General features: G+C 51.4%; 2 protein-coding genes across 8 annotated transcripts in view; one reads left to right on the top strand and one right to left on the bottom strand.

Moving 5' to 3' along the window:
• Positions 1–1,912: 1,912 nt before the first annotated feature.
• LOC309883234 (tumor necrosis factor ligand superfamily member 10-like) lies at positions 1,913–7,850 on the top strand. The gene is made up of 5 exons (XM_082771138.1): positions 1,913–2,165; positions 4,356–4,502; positions 4,806–4,839; positions 5,342–5,449; positions 5,819–7,850. Exons 1-5 carry the CDS (start codon positions 1,929–1,931, stop codon positions 6,259–6,261), a joined length of 969 nt encoding a protein of 322 aa, XP_082627264.1. The 5' UTR covers positions 1,913–1,928; the 3' UTR covers positions 6,262–7,850.
• An 8,816-nt stretch (positions 7,851–16,666) lies between these two features.
• The window catches only part of LOC309883160 (H(+)/Cl(-) exchange transporter 5), a 45,081-nt gene continuing 39,893 nt past the window's right edge, over positions 16,667–21,854 (bottom strand). For all 7 annotated transcript variants that reach the window (XM_082770984.1, XM_082770988.1, XM_082770985.1 and 4 more), the window contains 4 exons: positions 21,594–21,780; positions 20,320–20,718; positions 17,901–18,117; positions 16,667–17,256 (listed from right to left, as the gene is read on the bottom strand). In XM_082770984.1, the coding sequence (XP_082627110.1) occupies positions 17,166–17,256; positions 17,901–18,117; positions 20,320–20,718; positions 21,594–21,780 (894 nt within the window). In that variant the 3' untranslated portion in view covers positions 16,667–17,165. The remainder of the gene's footprint in view (positions 17,257–17,900; positions 18,118–20,319; positions 20,719–21,593; positions 21,781–21,854) is intronic.

Here is a 21,854-nt window from a genome sequence, read left to right as displayed (position 1 = left end):
CCACTTTCCCATGTCTGGAAGGTCATGACTGCTCGTCACGTGGCTCCTCTGCATGCAGGGCATGCCAGCAGCCTGGAGAGGCCTGATGTGCCTGGCCAGTGCTGCAGGCATTACTGGAAATCTGTGCGTACTTAGGGCTAAAATTGGGCTTGGGGATATGAAAGTGCTGAGACTGTGACCCTAGCATCAATTCAGAGCAAATCAGGCATCTCCCATTGAGGAGATCGCTGCAAAACTGCTCCTGGGGTGCGTGCCCTGCCAGCCCAGCTGCAGTGCTGGGTCCAGAGAGTAAGGGTTGAGAGGAAGGATGAGGGCACAGGCATCAGCCAGAGGGGCAAGGAGGGAGCAAATACCAACCCCACAGGGAGACCTGCCCAGGGGCTGTGGCAGGAAGCCGTTACCTGCAAAACAAAAGTGTCTGCTTTACAAGAAAGACGAGGAAGAGTGGGAATGGGTGAGCAGCTGGGTAGGGGGGGAGTTCCCCAGCATTGCTGCTGCGGCACAGCTGGACCTCTGCACAGATGAGCACTCCTGGCAACAAAGAGCTTTTCCCTCAAAAACAAGCAAACAAATAATAACAAAAAAACCAACTACCTTCTACCTCTAGCTCCTGTGCCTGGGTGCTCAGCAGCCCTTTGCCAGGGTGCAGCACCTCCACAGTGGGTGTGAACTGCTGCAGAGACAACACCTGCTGCCAGGAAGGGCCACCAGCATGAGCCAGGAACATCCACAGGCCACCAAGAACGGCTGGTGCCGTGACCAGACAGCCAGGGATGATGAGGAAAGGAGAATGAAGGAGGCCCGGGGGTCGCTTGCAGTGCACGGGGACCACCTGCTTCACTGGGATGATTGCTCTAAATCCAGTGCTGCAGGAACAATGAGGCCACCTGTATGGGCCAGAGGAGTTTGCAGTATTAAAGTAGGACTGGAAAGATGCTTGAGAGGTTTTTAGTTCAAGCTTTTGCTCTGGCACTGAGGGAAGGACAATTCCTATCCCTCCTTACCCCAGCCCACGACAAATAGGGACCAGAGAGGAAGTTGATGCTTCCCTCCCAGACACACAAAGGGAGCAGAGCAGCCACAATGTCTCGTAAGAAGAGCTGCTGGAACTGCTCCTTTCCTTTCAATGAGATCCTACTTGTGAATAGCTCCCTCTCCCTGAATCCTGACCAGCAGCATGTGGCCCACTGGGGCTTCCCTGCTGGAAATTTGTCTGCAGAAAGACAGTGTTTTCAGGATTCAGTGGAAAAGACAGTGCCACTTCTGGCAGGCAGGATGAGGAGTGGGCCAAGTTCTTTTCTTAAAGGAAAAAATGCCATTCATCGTGTGAGAGTGCTAGAAAAATGAGCCACTGTGTCCCTGCCGAGGGTGGCTGTGGCATGAAGACTTGGCAGGGCGATGGGCCACGGGGCAGCTTCTCCCATCGTGGGTTTCACCAGGGTCCAGCCTCTCGCTCACAGTCAGGTCCTGTTTTGCCCCAAGCCACAGATTTGCCCCCAGCACACCACTCGGTGCTACCACAGCTGCCTGCTGGGGCCGGGTGACAGACCACGGCTTCCCCGTGCCCCATCCTTAGAGGAGAGAAAGCCAAAGCTCTGCTGTGCTTCACTCAGGTCTCACTCCCACTGCAGAGCTAACAGCGGGTCACACCTGACCGCGGGGCCATCAGGCAGCAGCCCTCCTCCGGCCTTTCCTTTTACTTTCCCAACATCTCAACCCTTCCCAGCAGCTGGGAACGCTTTGGGATCGCCAGCCGGCCACTAGAGAACCCCCAAACACCCTTTCCCCCTCTGCCAGCCCAGCACCCCGACCCGGGGCTGCTTCTCCCCAGCGCTCCCCGACGGCCCCGGGCCCACCCCCGGCGGGGCCCGCCCCGTGCCCGCCCCGCCGCCGCTCCCTTCCCCTCGGAGCACGGCGGCGGCCGGGCCATGGCCCCGCAGCAGCCCCGGGCCGGGCCGTACGGGCTTTCCGCTGCCGGTGGCGGCTCCGAGGCCCGCATGCTGGGGGACGGCCCCGGCGGCGACCCCCGGTGGGAAGGGGGAAAGCGGCGGAGGCGGCGGTGCTGCGGGCCGCTGTGGGGCAGCGTGGCCGTCATGGCCATCGTCGCCCTGCAGATCGCCTCCACCACCGGCCTCTTCGTCTACTTCACCATGGCCATCTCCAAGGTGAGCCCGCCGCCGGGACGAAGCTGCCGCTACCGGGAGGGGGCTCGGGGTTCGTGGCGGAGCCGGGCTGGGGGCAGGAGCCCCCCGCGGGAGGCGGGGAGGGGGCGCCCCGAGCCCCGGGGAAGGGGGCTCAGCACCCTGCAGGGCTGCTAAAGCCTCTTTAGGAGCTGGATGGGGAGCTCCTGCTCGGTCCCAGCACGTAACCATCAGGTATGACCCTGCCCCACTGCTGCCTGCTGGGGACCACCAGTCCCAAGAGCTTCAGGGCCCCCCATGACCATCACACGGGTGCTGTCCTTGCTGCAACAACCTGATCCTGTTGGCAAACCCAGCTACGCGCACTATTGTCCCTGCTAAGATCCCCTAGCAGTGGAAGGGTTGAGGAGGGTAAACACCGATGAGAAGAGCTCTTTGCTATGGAGAAAGGGAAACTAAATACTGCCAAGCAGCTTTCTGGGCAGCTCCACCACTGGTAACCGTCAGCTTTGGTGATAGAGGGCTCGTCGGCAAGAAAAGAGCGCTGGAGTGCCAAGCATGGCACAAAAACACAACAGAGAGGGAAAAAATTGGGAAAAGTCCTGCCCGTGGATGCAGGGGGAACAGCCTGTCTTGTGCCCGGTCCAGCATCCTTTGGAGCAGACTCCCCTCCAGGCTTTGTTTCCGTGCCTGGATCCCATGTGGCACCCACTGGGAAGGATTTACATGAAAAGCAGCAGCGAGAGAACGGAAATGTGGGCAGACAGAGCCTCAGGGAATGGATGAAGACAGATTGCCACTTGAATTTACCTTTTCAGATGATTTTGGAGTCTATTCACCAGGTCCCTGCACGGGATCAGTGCTAGGTGTAGGCAATCAGAGCTCAGCACATCTGGGGTCTCTGAACAACCCAGGCAGCCTGTCCTCACCCCAGTGCACACGCATACACCGGGTCCTCCCCCTGCCACCCCCCTCCCCCAGTTTTACAGAATTTTCTCTCCTGCTTTTCACTTAATTTAAAGCCTTACCCTGTGCATGCTTCCCAGGAGGGGAGCCAGACAAGGCGGGCAGAGCGGCTACCCTCTGAAATGAGAAGTGCTGGTGGCACAGGCAGCCTCGAGGCAATTAGCATCGTAGTCAGTGCCAGGCAGCTGTTAGTGGGCAGAGGGATAAAGCGTGCGGCTGCGGTGCCTGCGGTGCCCGTGGTTATGCTGGGACTGAGCATGTGCTTGTGTTGTGGAGCTCCACTGCTTGGAGCTTTACTTCCTCAGCAGGCGCTGTGCATCCACCCACTCAGACAGGCACGTCCCTGCACGACTGCAGCCTCGCTGGCCAAATCCACATGAGGCGAAACTGCTCGGGCTACGCTCACCCTTGTGCAGTCATCCAGCTGTATGAGCCACCACACCACTTCCTCTGCGTTCATCGCTGCAGCCCACCTCTGAAACAAAAATCCAAATCCAGCCCGCCAGCGCTAGGACTGACTGTTGGCCCAATAGGAAAAAAAAATACTTTTTGTCTTATTTCACGTAGCTTTTCTGCAGGTACTAGAGTCTCCGCTGATCCCAGTCAAGGGGCAGGCAGTGGTCTGGTGGGAGCTGCAGGGCTTAGAGCAGGCAGGGACCCTTGGGAAGCACAGGATGCTGGTGACACTGACATCGAGGCCAAGCCCTGTGTCCTGATCTGGGACAGACCAAGGTGATAAAGGTGGGATGGGCAATGTGCTTGTGTTCGTTCCTGGCTCCTGGCACGCTGATTTCAGGGCAGTTGTCCCATCTGTGCCTTGGTTTTCCCACACCCTATACAGCAGAACAGCAACCCAGCAGCCGGCCGTGCCTGGCAGCTGTAGAGGAGCTCACCCCACTGGGACACCGGGGTCAGAACCGAGCCAGCTGGCGAGGCACAGCTCACCATGCAGCAGCTCACATCGTACGGAAGGCAGGCTTCCCATCCCAAACCACAAGCTAGCAGACTAGGAAGTTTTTAAGACCTGCCTGGGCTGAGTGCTCGGCCTCCAGCCAGTACGGCTCAGTCCTGGAAGGGGGAAGGTGCGTGAGAACCCCTGACACTGCAGGAGCCAGGCCAAAGGCAGCTGAACCCATACACGTCCCCTCCAGGGGAATCTCCTCTGCGTCCACCAGCCAAATCACACTCACACATACTGCCTTCGCCTGCTCTGTGCAATTCGTGGACGTCTGTGTGTTTCTGTTCCAGCTCAAAGCCCAGTCACAAGGGAGCCTGGAGGAGCTGAGGTGCCTGCAGCTCATCAACCAGCAGCAGGAGGGCTCCAACCTGGAGGAGCTGATCAGCGACCAGTCTTGCCTCAAGCTGGCCAACACCATCAAAGCCTATGTCGCTGTGGTGAGCACGGGCCCGTGGGGTTGGGGAGGGTGGGACACACCACAGGAGGGCTCCTGCTTGTCTCCCTGCTTCAGTTTCCCCATCCGTCTCAGGAAGGGGTGGCAGAGGCTTGATTTCAGTGGGATCAGAGCAGTGCAGCTGCACGCCAGGCCCTCTGCAGGTCTCTGCATCAAGGAGCTGGTAGGGTCCAAAGGCACGGCCTGAAAAAGGGAAAAGATGCGAGGAGCTGGGGAGCGGGGAATGTCCTTTGCACCTTTAAAAACCTTTAAACCATGGGGCTCTTTTTCTTCTCTAATGGTTCAGGTGACGGAGAACATGGCCCACAGGAGCGTGAAGGGTGAGTTCGTCCTGGCTGAGCACCTGGGGCAGGCGACGGGGCTCCGCTCCCTGGTGCTGCCAAGGAAGGATCTGTTTGCTTGAACCCAAAGTGCAGCTGGGCAGAGGGAGCCACAGCCCACGCGTGCACTGCTCAGCTTGTGGCCAGGGCTGCCAGCAGGCTGGGCTGCTCGGGGGCAAACTCCACCAGGCACAGCCCCATGGCTGTGAGCTGGGGTGGGACGGGGGGCACAGACTGTCCCACCGGGCAGGGAAGGGGCTCACATCCCTCGGCATGGGTTGGAGGGGCAGCCTGGGGAGCCTGTCTACCAAAGGGGCAGCACAGACTGTGAGATAATAATTGACCAGATATTTCCATCCCCAAGTAAACACCCTCTTTGTAGGGTCAGCGAGGCATAGTCCTGCCCAGATCTTTCTGGTCGCTAAGGACATGCTCTGGTGGCATGGGTCTGGGGGTCCCCATGCACTCTGGCCTCTATAGCCCTTTGTCTCTTTCCTCGCAGAGGCGCAGAAGAGCTACTTCAATACCTCGGAGGGACAGGTTCCTCCCAAAACACCTGGCAAACCCTCAGCACATCTCACCCTCCGCCCGCAGAGCCTGGCCCTGGATGGTGAGTTGGGGGTGGCGAGCAGGGCACTAGAGAGTTCCCAGGGTGGGAATGGGGAGGAGAGTTCACACGAAGGGCATGGGGCTCAGCGTGGGAGGTTGCGTTTGGTGGCAGATGGGGAGAGGTTTCTCCTCTCCAGAATGGCCGAGGGTGGAAGGGACCTCTGAAAAATCACCTGGTCCAACCCCCCTGCCAAACAGGATCACCTCGAGCACAGTGCACGTGTTTCCAGCCCGAGGCCACACTCTCTACCCCCACTCCAAGCTGCACGACCCTGGGAGAGTGAAAGAGCCACCCTGTCCCTTCCTCCTGCCCCTGGAGGATGCTTCCCAGCGCAGTGTCCTCCCCTTGGTGACCCTTCCTTCTCCCCAGGGATCTCCAACCGCTTCGGGAACCTCTCCCAGTCCTGCCGCCACGCCATCGCTCGCTGGGAGGACGGCACCATCCACTCCCACCTGCAGAACATCACCTACCGGGACGGCCGGCTGCGGGTCAACCAGGCGGGCAAGTACTACGTCTACTCCCAGATCTACTTTCGCTACCCCAGCGAGGGGGCCAGCACCCGCCTCTCCGGCCCCCAGCTCGTGCAGTGCATCAACTGGAAGACGTCCTACAGCCAGCCCATCCTCCTGCTCAAAGGGGTCGGCACCAAGTGCTGGGCTCCTGAGGCAGACTACGGCCTCCACGCTCTCTACCAGGGGGGACTGTTTGACCTCAAGGCCGGTGATGAGCTCTTTGTCTCGGTTTCCTCGCTGGCTATTGACTACAACGACGCAGCAGCCAGCTATTTCGGGGCCTTCCGGCTCGACCTGTGACTGCCTCCTCATCCTCACGCCTCCCCTGTGCCCCTGCCACGTCAACTCTTCTGTGCGGCCCAGGGCAGCAGCTATTATTTGAGCTGCTGCTGAATGGAGAGCCCCTCCTGGTCCCGTTGCCTTCACCTGTATGGGACAGCAGCCACATGGCCGGGGGGCCTGGTGCAGCGTCGTTCCCTGCGTGTCTGCTGGAGCTGGGTGAGACTGCAGGGAACCCAGCAAGAGCCACACCACCAGTGTACCTTGTAACCACCCCCCCGACCCTCCACAAAGCAGAGGCACAGGGTCACAGCCACAAATGTGAGACCAGTTCTCCCTGTGGAAGGACAACCAACCCCCTGCAACTCTGCATCCACGTTTGGCACAGGCAGGCCCAGCAAACCAGGCTGCGAGGCTCAGGGACCCTGAGCTGGAGGCGTTTGGGGCAGAAGTCAGGATTAGCAGAGAGCAGTGGCACGGTGAGCACTGCTCCAGGGCTGCCCGCCGCCCCGACAGCATCAGGGCTCAGGGCAGCTCCAGCACCCGCTTCCAGAAAGCAGCAAAGGAGTTTCATTTCAGGATAGTTAGCAACCTGGGCCAGTGCCAGCAATCAGTTTCTGAGGAGCCAAAGAGCAGGGCACAGAGCTGGACTAATTACCAGCACAAACAACCACACCCAGGCACGTGGCGGAGACACACACCTTGCCTTGGTGGATTAGACGTCCTCAGTGGCACTGCATCCACAGAGCCCAGGGCACAGCACGTCTCGCTCAGCATCTTCTCTCCACCCCCAAATAGATGTGAATGCATCACGCCGAGAGTACCACACCACCAGGAGCCCGGCGAAGAGCAGAAAGCTGGGGGAGCTTCAGCCCCTGGCCCGGTCCTCAGCAGCTGGCACAAGCACCAGCACCCGCAGACCCCCTCAGGTGCTTCTTTGTGGCCCACCCAAACCCCTGACAGTGCTGAGGAGATGCTGAACCCCCAGATCAGCTGTTCCTTGGGAGCAGCCTGGCCTGGGGCAGCTCCCCATGAGCCTTGTGTGAGAGCAGTGGGCTGCACGGAGGGGTGCGCAGCCCCCTGATGCTAAGCTGTGCTGCAGATGAGCTGGTCCAGCCTGCGGGACACGGTGCAGCTCAGATGGACAGTGCCAAGCCAAGGTGCTTCTGACCTTCGGGTTTTGTTTCTCCCAGCCCTGTTGGGCCGGCACAGCTGCTCTCCTGCTCACACCCTGAGCCTTCGCGGTCATTACCCTCCACAATTTCAGCTCAGGCCATGCTTGAGCCCAGGCAGCAGCAGCAGCATGGAGCTGAGCACGGACAAGACCAAACCCCCGTTGTTAAACCCCCAGGATGTGACGGACACAAAAGACTTGTTGAAGCAGAGCATGATAGATAGAGCTGGCTTGGGCACTGGGGTGGATGTAGCCCACTTTTGTAATTACTTGTGTACTCTGTATCATATTAAGGCTGTTGGCGTGCAAGTTGTTCTGCACGGACAGGCCAGCGGCACAGACTCCCACAAAGGATGCAAGTACCCCTCCTGCCAGCACAGCTCTGGCGTGGGGGTCTCAGTGCCTGTTTAAATAAATCCTGTACTCCAGCACTGGTCTTGCACCTCTGCATCAGGCTCACCCTGCGTAACCAGCCCTATACCCCTGAACAGCCCCAGTGCTGCCCAGACTTGACAGGTTGATGACGGAGTCAGCTCCCCTGCTTTCCCCTAACATGCCACAGAGCATCTGAGTGTTGTGCAGCCCCCCTCGCTGCAGAGCAGCCCTGTCTGCCCCCCCCACACCACATTCCTTGCCACGGCAGATAATCCAGCACAAAATACCAGCAGGCAGAGTGCTGCACGGGCTGGGAGCAGCGGACTGGCTTGCCCCCTGCTTGCTGCAGACTTCAGCCCTCGTACCTCCTCACCTGCCTGAGCAGAGCCCTGCTGCCCTGCCCTGCTCCCAGCCTGACCCCCCTGCCCCAAGACACCGTGCTAGCACGCCAGTGGCAGCAGTGAAGCAGCTCAGGTATCAAGGCAGAGCCGTGAGTGCCAAGGCTGCCCTGGGGAGCAGGCGTGCGTGGTTTCCAGCAGCTCCATCCCTGAGAGCTGCAGGCAGACCCCAGTGAACGCTGCAGGCAGTCGCTGGTCCTGTCCCATCTTGCATCCCTAATCTCTCCAACGGCTCCGCAGCCCAGGCCAAGGTTGTGCCAGGGCAGCTGCTGCCACTCCCCTGGGAATGCCTGAGGCTTTCCCAGAGAGAGAGATGCTCCCCTGCTTCTGCCCCCCATGGGGAGGTGCACACTAGCTGAGCCCACCTGGGGCATTCAGCCTTTACCCCGTTCCTCTGCACCATCCTGAGCCATCTGCAGCTCTCCCCCACGGTGCTGGGAAAGGAAATGCTTGGGCATGCCATGCAGGAAACCAACTGCTTCCATCAGCTCTCGCCCACTAGTAGCAGGAGGCTGGCGTCTCGTGGGCTACCTCCCAGTTTTCTGGGGTAGTGGGAGTCTTTGTGCTGCTCCTCTCTCTGCTTTGGGGTTGCCAAGCCCAGCCCAAGGCTGCTGGGACCTGGGACAGCTCAGCCAAGCCAGGGCCAAACCCCAGGGTGCTGAGATGGGCTTGTTCCCCTCCACACTGAAGCTAGGCAGGAGTTGCTCTTTGTTCCTGCTGCCCATCCCACAGCTTTCCAGCCTGAGCCTTCTGTCTCCATCCTTGGCTGCCCCCACACACCAACCTGCTCCATGCCCAGCACCCCCTGCATTCCCCTTGCTGGCATTTCTGTGTCATCCCTGCTGTGCTGCAGAGCCTTGCTTCAGCCCCAGCAGCCCCTCTCCAGAGGAAGTCCCATGGCCTCACAGATGGAAAAGGCTCGGCCACGAAGCGTGTTCATCTCTGACCGTCATGTTTTGCTCTTGCCCAACACAAAGCAGCGAAGCCTGCAGCACAGCTGTGTCACACGCAATCCTGTTTTAGCAAAGATCCCCAACCGCACCAGTCCTCGCTGCACGCTTACAGACCAGCGGGCTTCTGGCGCTATTGCAAAACCCTTCCCTCAAGAAGTACCACTTAAATGGTACTTTATTCTTCCCAGTCTCATCTTCCCTCTTGCTTTCTGGGCTGCCTTGGTGACCAGCGCCAGGAATCAGACTCCCAGGGCTCTTCCAAGAGCACTGAGCTCAGCTGGGCTCCTGTGGCCTCAGCCCCTGAGCTGCCTTTGGCAACAGCTGGGGGAGCTCAGAGCTCGACCAGACAACTTGGAGCTGCAGGAAACAGAGCAGGAGGTGCAAAGGTTTTCATTGAAACACAGTTTAGCTTTCCCCCAGCGTGGAGGAGCAGCCAGGAGCCCATGGCATCCCAGGTAAACCATCCTGGTGCATGACCTGGGAGAGTCAGGCCCCGTGCCCAGCTCCACTTTCCTACGAGGGAGATGACTTGTGGACAGAGTTTTTTTTTTATAGAAGACGAACTACAAAAGCATCAGGCCAAGTGGCATCCTCCTTAGTCTGCTGAGAGCCAGGCACCACTGGGCAATGAGCGAAGTGACAGACTAGGGGAAAAAAATAGCTGGCACAGCAAGGGGTAGCTTGGCTCTGGCCTGGAACTGTCCTGTCAAGGCACTGCAACACCTCTGGCAGCTCTGCAGCTTTTCCAGCCCCCCTGGTCTGTGTGTGCTTCACAGGGCCCAGCTGTGGGGTGAGAGGCTTGCAAGCAGCCCCCAGCACCAGCTGACACCCCAGGTACACACCTGGCCTAGGCCACCTTGGAGGAGACCAAGCTCCTGCAGAGGCCTGATGGAGCAAGTCCCCAGCCCAATTTAGCTCTGGATCATTCCTCTTCCTTTGCTGGCTCTCAGACAGCTCAGGAACCAGGTGTGCACTCCAGCTGCTCCTGGTTTCTCTGGAAAAGCAGCAGCAGCACTTTACAGGTGCTCCAGCCTCCATTCCGGGCATTGCAGTCATGTAAAACTGCAGCAACCATCACCAGAAACCCCTCTCTGCCTCACAAAGGGGGGTGTTCTGTGTCAGCCCTGGGATTTCACCAGCTGCAGACACAAGATGACCCCATTATCAGCAAGGACACAAAGCCCCGCCGCCAGGATAAACAGAGGGAGGGCAGGCACTGCTAGTGCTGCAGGGAACAACCCGGGGAAGAAATCTGGGGCCCTGCTGCCTGCACCAGCTCTGTGGAGAAGGGCAATGGTTTGAAGTTTCCCAAATTAAAACCAAATGTAAAAAACAAACAGCAAGAGATGTTGGATTCAAGACCATACCGCACCGACGCGGGGAGGCAGGGGGTAATCTCCTGCTTCTGCACATCCCACCCAGCGTGGCAGGGAGGCTCCGGTCCCATTCCCACAGACACACTGATGATTCCAGCACCAGGCAAAGCTGCCTCAATGCTTGCTGGTACAAAGAACAGGCCCTGAATTTTTAAAGTTTGATTTTAATTGAAAGGCCTGGTGGCTGGGCAAGGTCAACCCAACGGCCACACGCACAGCCATCCTCAGAAACTGAATGTCTTCATCTCAAAGGCTGCCTGGAGGAAGAACTTGGCTTGTGCCTTTCTCCAGGTTGTGATCTCATTTGCACAACACTATACAAAGATCTTTTTTTTTTTTTTTTTAGGAATACCTGCAGAACACCCTGAAGACATGAAGAGGACAGGGAATCTTTAACCAAGAGATTTTGAGGTCATAACCACAACCTGCTTAAGCGCCCATTAGCTTATTTTCCTACAATTGCCAGAGATGGAACAAGCACTTTGAGTTAGCCAATAAATGAGAGCACAGAGCCAGCACTACTCATTTTCTTCATCAGAAGACTTGGGCACTCATTAAGCATCTGTGCCTCAACTACCTCACCCATACAAGATACCCAGTGTGTCAGTCTCTGTAAAAGTCTGAGACCCACAGGCAGAAGCACTACATAGCACTGCAGCTTGCAGAGTACTTTTATCCACCACAGCACCTCAAGCAAAGTCCAAAGTCATGTTCCCAGCAAGCATGGCTCTCATCTCCTCACCCGTCCCAGGGTGAAGTTCTGGTGGCATGGACAGCACCAGGGAAAGACCTTGATCTACTCCATGTTATGGATTTTACACCAGAAAGCCTGTACATGCCTATATGTGCGTGCACATGTGCATAAATAGAGACACTTTGCCACCTAGGAGCATATAAAATAATGCCATCTGTCTCGTTACTCATCTGTTTGCCCACTGCAGTGTTACTTTGCCCTGCAGTGATTTCTTCCTGGAACTGTCAAGGCAGAGCCAGAGGCGATGTCAGGTGAGTGCAGGGGGTGTGCCGGCCTGCCTGCATTGCCTGGGAGAAACTTGTGGCTTCGGGGAACAGGATCAGTAAAAAAAAAACCTCAGTAACTAACCTCAGTAGTAGCAGCCCAGTCACCAAACTGCTCCAGAAAAGAAAAAAACACTTTGCCCCCCTTCACCCGCCACAACCTCCCTGTTCCCAGCCTGCTATCCCTGCCAGGTGACATTTCACAAACCTGATGCTTTAAAAAAAAATAAATAAAAAAATAGGGGGGATGGAAGATGCAACAACAGCTCTAATAACATTTTCAGGTTGACCTTAACTCTCATGGCCTCATCATGTTTATTTGATCAAGATGCATGCTCCTTCCTTGTAGTTGCTGCCAAGTAATGCCTTATCTTCCCTGTCTCGGAGCTCTGCTTTCAGTTCATCGTGTGGCTGCGCAGACAGCTCAGACAAATTTGCCAGACAGCCAAGGGCGTTTACAATGCTAACTTTGCTGCCCTTTGTCTCAAAATAAATTCTGGGGCTGATAGTTTCTTTTTTTTTTTTTTTTTCCTCCTCTCTGTTGTTATTAACCAGCTCATCACTACATCCAAGTCTTTTGTTCCCCTCCAAACAAGATCTGGTTTTACTTTCAAGTCCCGAGCCCAGCACAATTTCTCAGACGTAAGGAGGAAATCCACGCTGAAAAACATGTCAACACCCCAGGAAATCATTTCTTGGAACACTGTAAATAAAGCGTCCAAAGAGAAAGCCCATGCGGGAGGTTACGTCCTTACTACTGCACACACCCAGACACAAAAATTCAGAGCACTTTTCCCTGTCCTGCAGATGCTCCTCCTGAACCTCACTTCCCTGCACATCTCACAGTACAGCGCAGTCCTGCTCTGAGATAGCTCATCCCCAAGCCTTAGTTAAGCCTTGGAAGAGGAAAACGAAACCCAGCAAACCTATTTCCTTCAGCAAAAAGGGTTGGTGTAACTGGAGGAAGCAGCATGCTCTTTAAAGCAGCCCTACCTATGGGAAAACATTAATGCTCTTGCAACACGAGTGAGCAGTGAACCAGAAGAGGGAGACTGCTTCGAACACAGTTTCTCTGCCCTCCCAAAGTGATTTTCCTTTTACCACCCAGACCTTGGACTCTGAGCAGCAAATCTCAGATCTGCTGAAGCGATGAAACTGGTTCCAGCAGCTCGGTCATTCCTCCATTTTCCCTCACACAAACATCACCTCCTTCCTCTGGCGCTGTCCCAGCCCTCCCTGCCAGCACAGCCTGGCTCTGAACGTGCTCTCCTTTTGGGAAGAGCGAGCTGTATGCAACAAAACAGCTGAGGCAGCTTGATCCAGACCCAGGTATGCAGAGCACGAAGGGGAAGGCTGCTTTCCTCTTCCCCGAGCTGGGGATACCAAGAAAAAAGATTCCAACACCTACTTTACTCACAGCATCCCTGGGGCACAGCAGAGGCAGGAGGAGACCTGCCCCTCACTTTTCCCTCCTGCCCATCAGCAGGACCTGTTAAGTGCTGATTCCAGTCCCAACCCTGCCACTCCGGGCTACTGGCAGGGTGGGAAGGGCTGGCACCAGGCCACGTTACACACTGCATTTCACGGCGACAAAGTTCAGAGAACAGCGGTTTGTTTGCGGGCAGGCAGAGAAGATGGGCTTCTTTCTCCTGTGCTCAGCTCACTAGCCCCGTACCTCCGTAACAAACCACCTCGGGAATTGTGCACCCTGTTCAAATCCCAGCACTACGTTTCCTGGGAGGAAAAAAAATCAAACAAGCTCCAACTCACAACCCACCCTTAAGAAGGCCCAGCAGGCATTTAAGCCTCTCCAAAACGATCCCAAATAATTTATTTCATAAATATAAAATTACCCTCACGGCGGGGGGGGGGGAGGGTGGGGAGTATGTGTGTACAGATTTGTATAATGAGCTGTTTGCTGAAGAGAAACTCCAGGGCTCCTCCTGGAGTCGCTCTGAAAGTAAAACAATACAAAAGCAAGAACAGGATAGGACAAAACCCTTAACAGCAGCTGGAACAGCCCTAGGCAGGGGAACCCTTTTCCAAACCAGCACCATTGGTTACAGACAAGGTAGAAAATGCCTGAGCTCAAAAAACTGATTATGATATCTCCCCTGACTTTCTGATGAAACAGTTTAACACATTTTGGTAGGAATTAAAGCTCCATTAAATAAAAGCTCACACCAAGCAGCTGGGAGTCTCTGTAAACAATGTCTTACCTGTAGAAATGAAGTCATCAGTCCCAGTACAGAGCTATCCACCCAAATCAGCATCACGCCCTAATGAGCCCTGTGTTCTGACATCACTGCTGCAGCCAATGCAGTAACACTGACCATGTAATTTTGCTGCAAGCTCCCCCATAGAAAACTACAGCTCAGAAACACAGCTGGAGCTGAAATTATTATTATTATTTTCACATAGAAACCACTTCCACTGGTTTTATGTGGTCAGCAGGTTTTCACTTACAGAGCAGCTATGAAATCACTCCGAGCTTCTATTTTCACCTTACCCACACGTACCAGACCTCCATTCATTAAACTATATTCTCGTTCACCAAAAAAATCTGTTTCCATACTAAAAAGATGTAAGAGCAGAGAAATGTGTTCATGTAAGAGGAACATTCCTCTTCAGAAGCTTGCAAAAAAAAAAAGGCCTTTTACTATTGCAAAACTTTTTTTTTTTTTATTTGCCCATCTTAATGATGTTTGGTTTGGCATTGTGAGGACTTGAAACCCTGCCTCCATCAAGGACTCACCTTCTCTAAAACTCTACCAGACTGTCCCAAAAATCCTGTGTTTTCTCACACTCCCATCTTCCTGTGTATGATTTTTTCAGGCCAACCTTTCGAGGACAATTCCTCCATACCAGAAAGCCATGTGACAGGCACACTGTGATGGCTCTTTGACCCCTGCTACCTACAGAACTACCTTCAAAAACCCCAAAATTAATTTTGCAGCTTCTGGCTGCCATGCTCCCACCCCCACACAACAGGCTGGCTCCTCTGAAGGTCTGCTCTCTCTGACCTGCCAATTTCCACAAGAGCTTCCCTTTTGGAAGCAGGGCACGAGCCAGCTGTGACAATCCAGCCTGCGACTGGATTTTCCTGTCAGCACCTGACATGCTGGACTAAAACTATTGCAGCCTTCCCACAAGCAGTCCCTCCCTTTCCCTTCCCTGATAAGGGCACTTACCACAGCGACCGAGTCCAGCGTTACATGTTAATGACTGTTAGAGAAATAAGCTGTCACGTACTGCAGATCTAATTATAACAGGGTCTTTATTTTTCAAGCTAGAGAATCCCTGCATATTGCAAAGTAAGCAAAAAAAAGGCACAAAACAAAAGCTTACGTCTTCCTGGTGTCCCACGCGTGCCGAAGAGAACAAAGCTTTCTGAGCAGCATGCAACAGGCACCCCTAGCCTCCTTCGGTGCAGATATCCTCTGCAAGAAGCCTGCAAGGAAAAGAGGAGGCTTCTTCCCTGTTCTCAGACCCAGGCTTGTGAGCATCCTTCTTACTGGTAAGCAGAGGACAACCCTCTCAGAACAGGGCAAAATGCATTTAAAGGCAAAGCTTCTGCCACCACCAGACAAAGCCTGCTGACAGTCATAGGAGAGAAAGACCGCAAAGCATTTCAAGTTGTGAGCATCTTACGGGCACACAGTATCCTTGTTTCGAGCCTAAGGTGACTCGAAAACCATCTGCTGTTGTACAAAAACACCACAAAGTTGTGGCATTTGCTTTACAAACATAAGATCTTTCATCCATTGTTAACATCTTGGCTTGATTCAGCTTTAAGCCATACACAAACTCAAGTGGTTCCACCTCACTACCACGTTACAGTAGCGGCAACAGGTACTTGATGTTGGATGGCTTTGAAAAAAATAAATAAGCTGGCTTTTGTTCCAAGCACAGATGAGGAATATATTTATATTTAAGAGAGCCTAAAACTGCAAAAATCTCTAGCCATCTCTAGTTAGGAGCCCCACTTGGCCACAGAAGAAGTTTATACTGCACAGAAGCAGCAGCCTCATGTTGACAACCCATCGCCTCCTGCCACTGCACCTCAGCCTCATCTTGCAGGTACTTCAGCCAGGGTGAGGGAAGTTGGTACCACGGTGTCTGTGGCTGAGGCTGTGCAGAGTGCACCACCTGCTTAGCAGCTGGAGGTTTGTCCATCAGGAAGCAGAGTAAGAGCCCCATCTCATTACTCAACAGGTCAGCTCCTACCCTGGGCCCCCTCCTGCACTGCTGGTGGTGAATCAGGAGTGAAAGGGAGCTGTTCCCATTGACAAGCCTCAGCCACAGACAACAAGTAAAGTCTGCTTTAGACAGAAGCCACAATTACGCTGATCCCCAAAAGGAATTTATATACATTCAGAATTCCAGTTAACTGTCACAATTTTATTAACAGAAAATTAATCGGAACAGGGATTCAAGGAGCACAGACTTGGAACGGAGCAACTCTCAGGAACAAGTTATGTTGCTGACAGTTGTCAGGCAGGGTTCTTATTGCATAGTTAGTGAAACAAGAGACATCGAGTGGCAAACATACATAAAGTGGCAGTGTTCTCAATCCCAGAGCCAGGATCCGAGCCTGAGTTTGGTGCAGGGCTGGAGAGAATAGCAGGGAACAACAAAAAAAAAATGCATCCATGTAAACATTCCGGGCCCAGGAGTCTCCATTAAGACATCCTCAGCAACATAAGACACTGCTGATTAAGGAAGAGGTCAGTTGCACAATAACTAATATGATCAGACTTCACTTGGAAGTGCAGTAAAGCCAGGGCTTTAGGATTCAGTCCTTGCAATTTTATTACATGCTCAAAAGAAATCAAGAAGAAATCCTTGTGCATATATCTAAAATAAGAGAGCATGACAAGAATACAACTGTTAACTCTTCCTTTCTCCTACTCAGGATTCTCCTAGCAAGCTAGCATCAGAGAGTAATTAAATACATTCACAGCAGATTAATCAAAATAAACTTTTTCCCAATCCAAATGTGAACCCAGTCTTAAGACTGGTCTTCCGCGGGATTTTTTTTTCATTCTCTCAGCAAAACATTCTTCACTAACCAATATCGGTAATTGAGGAGTTGAGCTCTTATATGGAATTAGTTACAGAACCACCTGACAATTTTGTATGTTTTTTTTTTTTTTTTTTTTTGACTGTACAAGGTTCTTATTTTCACTAATTGGCTCACTGGAAATACACTGCCCCTGAGTTACAACTGCATCCTTCCGCCACCACCTTAATACTGTGTGCAAAAATCATCCGCCTTCAAAATTTCTGAAGGTATACACCTTGTCTTTCCTCCCCACATTAGTAACAAGAATTCAGATAAAGTAAAAAGGAGAGAGATAATTCTGTAGCATTTTGCTTTTACTTCTTCATGGAATCTTTCCAACGCAACTTCACAAAAGCAATGTAGTCTTTTTCTTCTAAAAAGAAGATTAATTTTCCACAGACTATGTAGTGCAATTGGTTATCTTGTAGAAAAAAAATTATCTTCTTCAGCTCCATGAAAGGAAATGCTGAAATTAGTTCCAAGGTCTCAATAAAAATAGGAAAGAATATCCAGGTTCTTCTATAAAGTTTCTTTTGTGTTTAACACACAACACCTACAAGTCTGCCATTAATTGAAGAGTATAGAATCTGGGTCCTGGTTAGCCAGCTGTGCAATGTGCTTTAGTACATCCTTTTTGGTAATGATTCCAAGTAGCTTCCTGAAAAATTAAAACACATTTTCAGTGCATCAACATCCAAGGAACATATCCTTGCTCTTGCATAGCTTCTCATATGAGAGTTTTAACTCCTTGCAGTAGCTGCAGTACTTGTTTGGATCACAAGGCTGACTCTCCATGCAAAGTACAGTGCTTCTAAGCCCAGACAGATACTCTATCAGTATTTTATACTGAAAAAGGTAAGACTTATACCCAAGACACAATTTTTATTAGCACCCACCTGCCGTCTCCAAAAAGATCGACCTAAATGTTTAGGACTGCATTTTAAGTGCTGGTAGTCTCAATAGCTACGCTTTAAGTATAACTAACTGATCCAACTGAAAGAGGTTCAGTGGTTTCAGGTTTTTTTTTTCCCCCCCAGATTACTTTTGCCCTAACTGATATTCAGTTCTACCTATCAGAGGCCACTTGAAGTTCTGACTGAGATGCAGATGTTTAATCATCAAACGGTTTGATGTTGGAAGGGACCTTTAAAGTTCCAAACCCACTGCCATCTTGCTCTCCTGCATGGAGTTTTCCTACTATAAACAGCCCAAAGACACCAACTAATCTAGCACTATCCATTGGGACTCAGGCCCAAGATTGCATCTACAGGTAGTTGTTTTTTGTTTTGTTTTGTTTTTTACCCGTTATGAGTAACCAGGCACTGGCGCAATCCAAGCTTGCGAAATATATCCACGACAATTTCCATGGGTGTTTGGTCTGTCACTGTAAAAGGACTGAGGTCCAGGATGCTCCTGAGTTTCAGCATGGAGGGGAAGCTTGGAGGCAGTGGAGGAGAGTGGTCAGTGAAATAAATAATTGAAGTGCTCACAATTCCATCCTGCTTCTTCCGGGCATTTTCTAGAAGAATAAATATTCGGTTAAATAACCTTTCCTTTTCTAAGTTGAAGAACATATCCTTTGCTCTCTGCCACACCGGAATGGCTTTAGAGGTCCATTCCTTCACTTCACTTGCACTGTTTCTCAAAACACGTAATGAATGACCTAAGCAGGCAGTGAAATGATTTGTACTTTTACCAGTCACTGATTTGGGACCTGTGCAGGGAAGCTGATTAATAAAATAAGTCTTTTTTTTTTTTCTTTAAATGCTTAACCTACTGGCTCAAGCTCTACGTCCCCTGACCAGGGTCAAGAATAGAAAAAAATCAACACGGTGTTAAGTACTTGACACCATTCAGGTATTTGCAATAGTGCCTACTCCTGCTCCATGGGCAATTTGGATGTCTGCTGTATCGCAGCTTCAATTTGATATTTACATTCCAGGACTCATTGGATTGGGAATGGCTTGGCATCTGAACACCAGACTGATATTCAGAGCAGGCTGTCAAAAGCTAAATCCCATTTTCCATGCATCCTGGATAAAAAAAAAAATTACTTTTAAGGAGTTCCAAGAGATTCAGAACAAGGCAAACCCAAGAATTCAGTCACACCATGAAGTATCCTAACAGAATGAAGAAAATAAATAGTATGATAGTGCACTTTTTCTGTATTTCATCACATTTTGTCGTAAGCATTTGACCAGGTACTTATCAGAAAAGCAATACTTACATACTCCAGAAGAATGTATTGTATGCAAAACTGACACTGACAATTTACCTTAAAAGAGGGAACACACGAGGTTGTTTCATAGCTGCAAGTAACTTATAGAAACTAATTGTGCCATGGTACAACCTCAGCTCAGGACCAACAATTCTAACCTTCCATACAGAGAAGCATCAAGCTGGAGCTAAGACAGCACATTAAACCACACCACAGAGCTCAGATGTGTTCAGCCCTTAATAACCATGCTGTTTCTGTGATCACTTTCTGCTTCTGTCCAAGGGAACTGCCATCCTCCTTCCAGCAAACATGCTCTCACCTGCTCTCTTTCACCAGCATTTGTGTCCCCCCAGAGAGCCAAAACAGGGGACTGATCTGCAGGAAGGTAATTGAGCAATGACTGAGATATGTATGCAGCTGGATCAGGTCTTCCATCCAGCTCACCACAGGGCTTGCATGGATTCTGCCTGGTGATGGTGTAAGGAAATGTGAGTAGGCATGGGAGCAACTCCAGCTCACTCAAGCTTAGCATAGATGCTTGGAGCCTCAGGTCCAGCTGAATGCAATCTACGCAGACTAAACAGGCCCGGAGCATGGACCTTGACTCCCTTATAACCAAATCTTCATTATAGAGCAAGTGCTGCTTTTTTTTTTTTTTTTTAAAACACCTACACGTCAATGTACTCCTCAACCCTAACACACAGATTTCTCCTGCCTCATCAACAGAAGAAACACTGCCTCACACAACCAGCAAGAGGCAACATGATCACAACTTGTACTCAAACCTCACGTTTACAAACATTACTTACAGGCTTCTAAGCAATATGTGAGCAAGAGGAACCTAACTGTGCCCTAATAATTGTAAAATACAACGCTGTTTTGTACAATGCTGTTTCCAAAGGAACTCAACTCTCACGTCACAGATGAAAATTGCACGTGGGAGATGCCAGGACAGTGTCTACCAGGTTCTGCCAGCACCACACATCAACTGCCTCAGAACAATGCTGGAGCACATGTGAAATGAGCAAAGATTGGGATGGCTTTCAGTGGTGCAGAGAAAGGAAAAAGACTCTCCTCAAAAACATCAGTATCAATATTTACAGGTTTGATAGCACCACCTCAGAAGTGACCCAACATTCAGTACACGAACCAGACTTTTTCCTCTAATTAAATAAAATAAGGTTTGAGACATTAACAGTTAAGAAAGCCTTCTGCAGAGTCACCCAAAAGAAAATGTGGCTTAGATCTTGCTGACAAGAAGTCTCATACTTCACAAGATTCACAAGATTTTTGCAGGTAGCACAGCCGTTATAATTGCAATAGACAAGTCATGCTGTCCCTTCACACTCAAGACATGCAGGGGGATGGAGATGCAGGCTTCCGTTATGTATATCCACCATCACCACTAAGTGTTTAAATTTGTTAAGTCAATTACAGTTGATGCCATTTAAGGCCTCTAACTGCACTGTTTATCTGCATAGCATCTTGCCTTCCTGCACTTACCGATTGAAATGATGAGGTCTCTCCTGAGAACAAATCCAACCAGTCTTTGGGACTCCCGTGACACCACCACTGGGTAGCCACTGTACGTAGTTTCATTGATTATGGTCTCAACATCTTCTACTGTCATGCTGTCCTGAGTAATGACAGTCAGAGGAGGATCATTCCTCCGTGGTCTCATTACATCCATTGCAAGTGTCTTGTGCGAGAACTCCTCCTTGGCTTCCAAGAAAGGGTAGCCATTGAGACGAATGTGGGCATCGTAAATGCCTTCCCGCCCGATAGCATCAGCCATCCACTTGCTGGTCATGGCTGCTGCCATCAGAGGAACTATGTATTCCAGTCCGCCCGTGAGCTCAAACATAATGACCACCAGTGACACAGTCATTCGGGTCACCCCTCCTACGAACAGAACACAGGAAGACAGAAGACGTTAACATGTTTTTGGGGATTTCCAACCAGTAGAGCTGTTCTGACAGTTGCTACAGCTGTCCTCCACCAATGCATCTAGGTAACGTATTAGATCAGTAAAAGGTTGTACTGTTGGACTCCTAGCTAGAAAATAAGCATCACATTCAGCATCATAGTGGAAGCCAAACATGAACAGAACATACTGTTAAAACCATCTGTCTGTTCCAAAATATCATGATTATGGGGCCTTCTGCTACTTTTTTTTTGGTGTCCTTTTGAGAAGCAACCTTAAAAGGCCATAGTCATTTCAAATCAGGTCATAAGAAATACCCTGGAGGCATGTGTCCTCGTATAGCACATCTTCTGAACTGCAGAGATCCATGAATGATGTGGTACATCTGTCCAAAACTTACTTCTTAAGACTATATATCAATGAAATATTTCACGACAATTTGCTGGGAAGGTCATCCCGTTACTTAAACACAAAAGAAAGTGAACTACCTGCAAAATAGTCTGTCATGCTGTGAAAGGGCCTTACACATTTACACTGATAGAATAGATTTATGGAGTGATCCCTATGATAGGCCATGCAAAAAGACAAGTGGCGTCTTAACATCCTCTGGCTACTATCATTAATTTTCCTAACAACATGGCTTCCCTACGTGGGAATCTAAAGTCCCTGGACAGTCTCATTTGTTCTAGCTGCATGTTCAGGAGATTCCCCATGGAAACCTATCATGTCCAGTGATAGGTTGGTGCTGGCAAAAGAATGCAAATAGAATAGGAAACACATTATATGTTCTACCACAAAGTAGACCGAACACCCAAACATGCAGCGTGGACTTAAAAAGAAATCTGTTGCTTACCCAGACATGCTGCAGCCCCAACCATTGCATATAGGCCTGGAGTGATACAGTCAGCTCCTTGACTGCACCAGCCACTGAAGATGACCCAGTCGTGGTGGTAAAAGGCCAGCTGCTCCATTGCTACTCCTAGCAATCTTCCTGCTATAGCACCTACTGCCATGCTTGGGATGAAGAGCCCCGAGGGGACCTATGAAAAAGCACATCAGTGAATAAGGCATTTCTCAGGGAGGCAGTATTCAAAGACTAGTGACAGAAGTTCAA

The sequence above is a fragment of the Aythya marila genome (assembly GCF_965140915.1).
Source record: "Aythya marila genome assembly, chromosome: 13".
NCBI lineage: Eukaryota > Metazoa > Chordata > Aves > Anseriformes > Anatidae > Aythya > Aythya marila.
This window is presented reverse-complemented; position numbering and strand designations above follow the sequence as displayed.

What these genes read in the sequence shown, in the direction of transcription:
- LOC309883234 (XM_082771138.1), top strand. Translation starts at nt 1,929, where the DNA reads ATGGCCCCGCAGCAGCCCCGGGCCGGGCCGTACGGGCTTTCCGCTGCC. An exon ending in GGCCCACAGGAGCGTGAAGG is followed by an intron (nt 4,840 to 5,341) that starts GTGAGTTCGTCC and finishes CTTTCCTCGCAG; the next exon opens with AGGCGCAGAAGAGCTACTTC. An exon ending in GCAGAGCCTGGCCCTGGATG is followed by an intron (nt 5,450 to 5,818) that starts GTGAGTTGGGGG and finishes CCTTCTCCCCAG; the next exon opens with GGATCTCCAACCGCTTCGGG.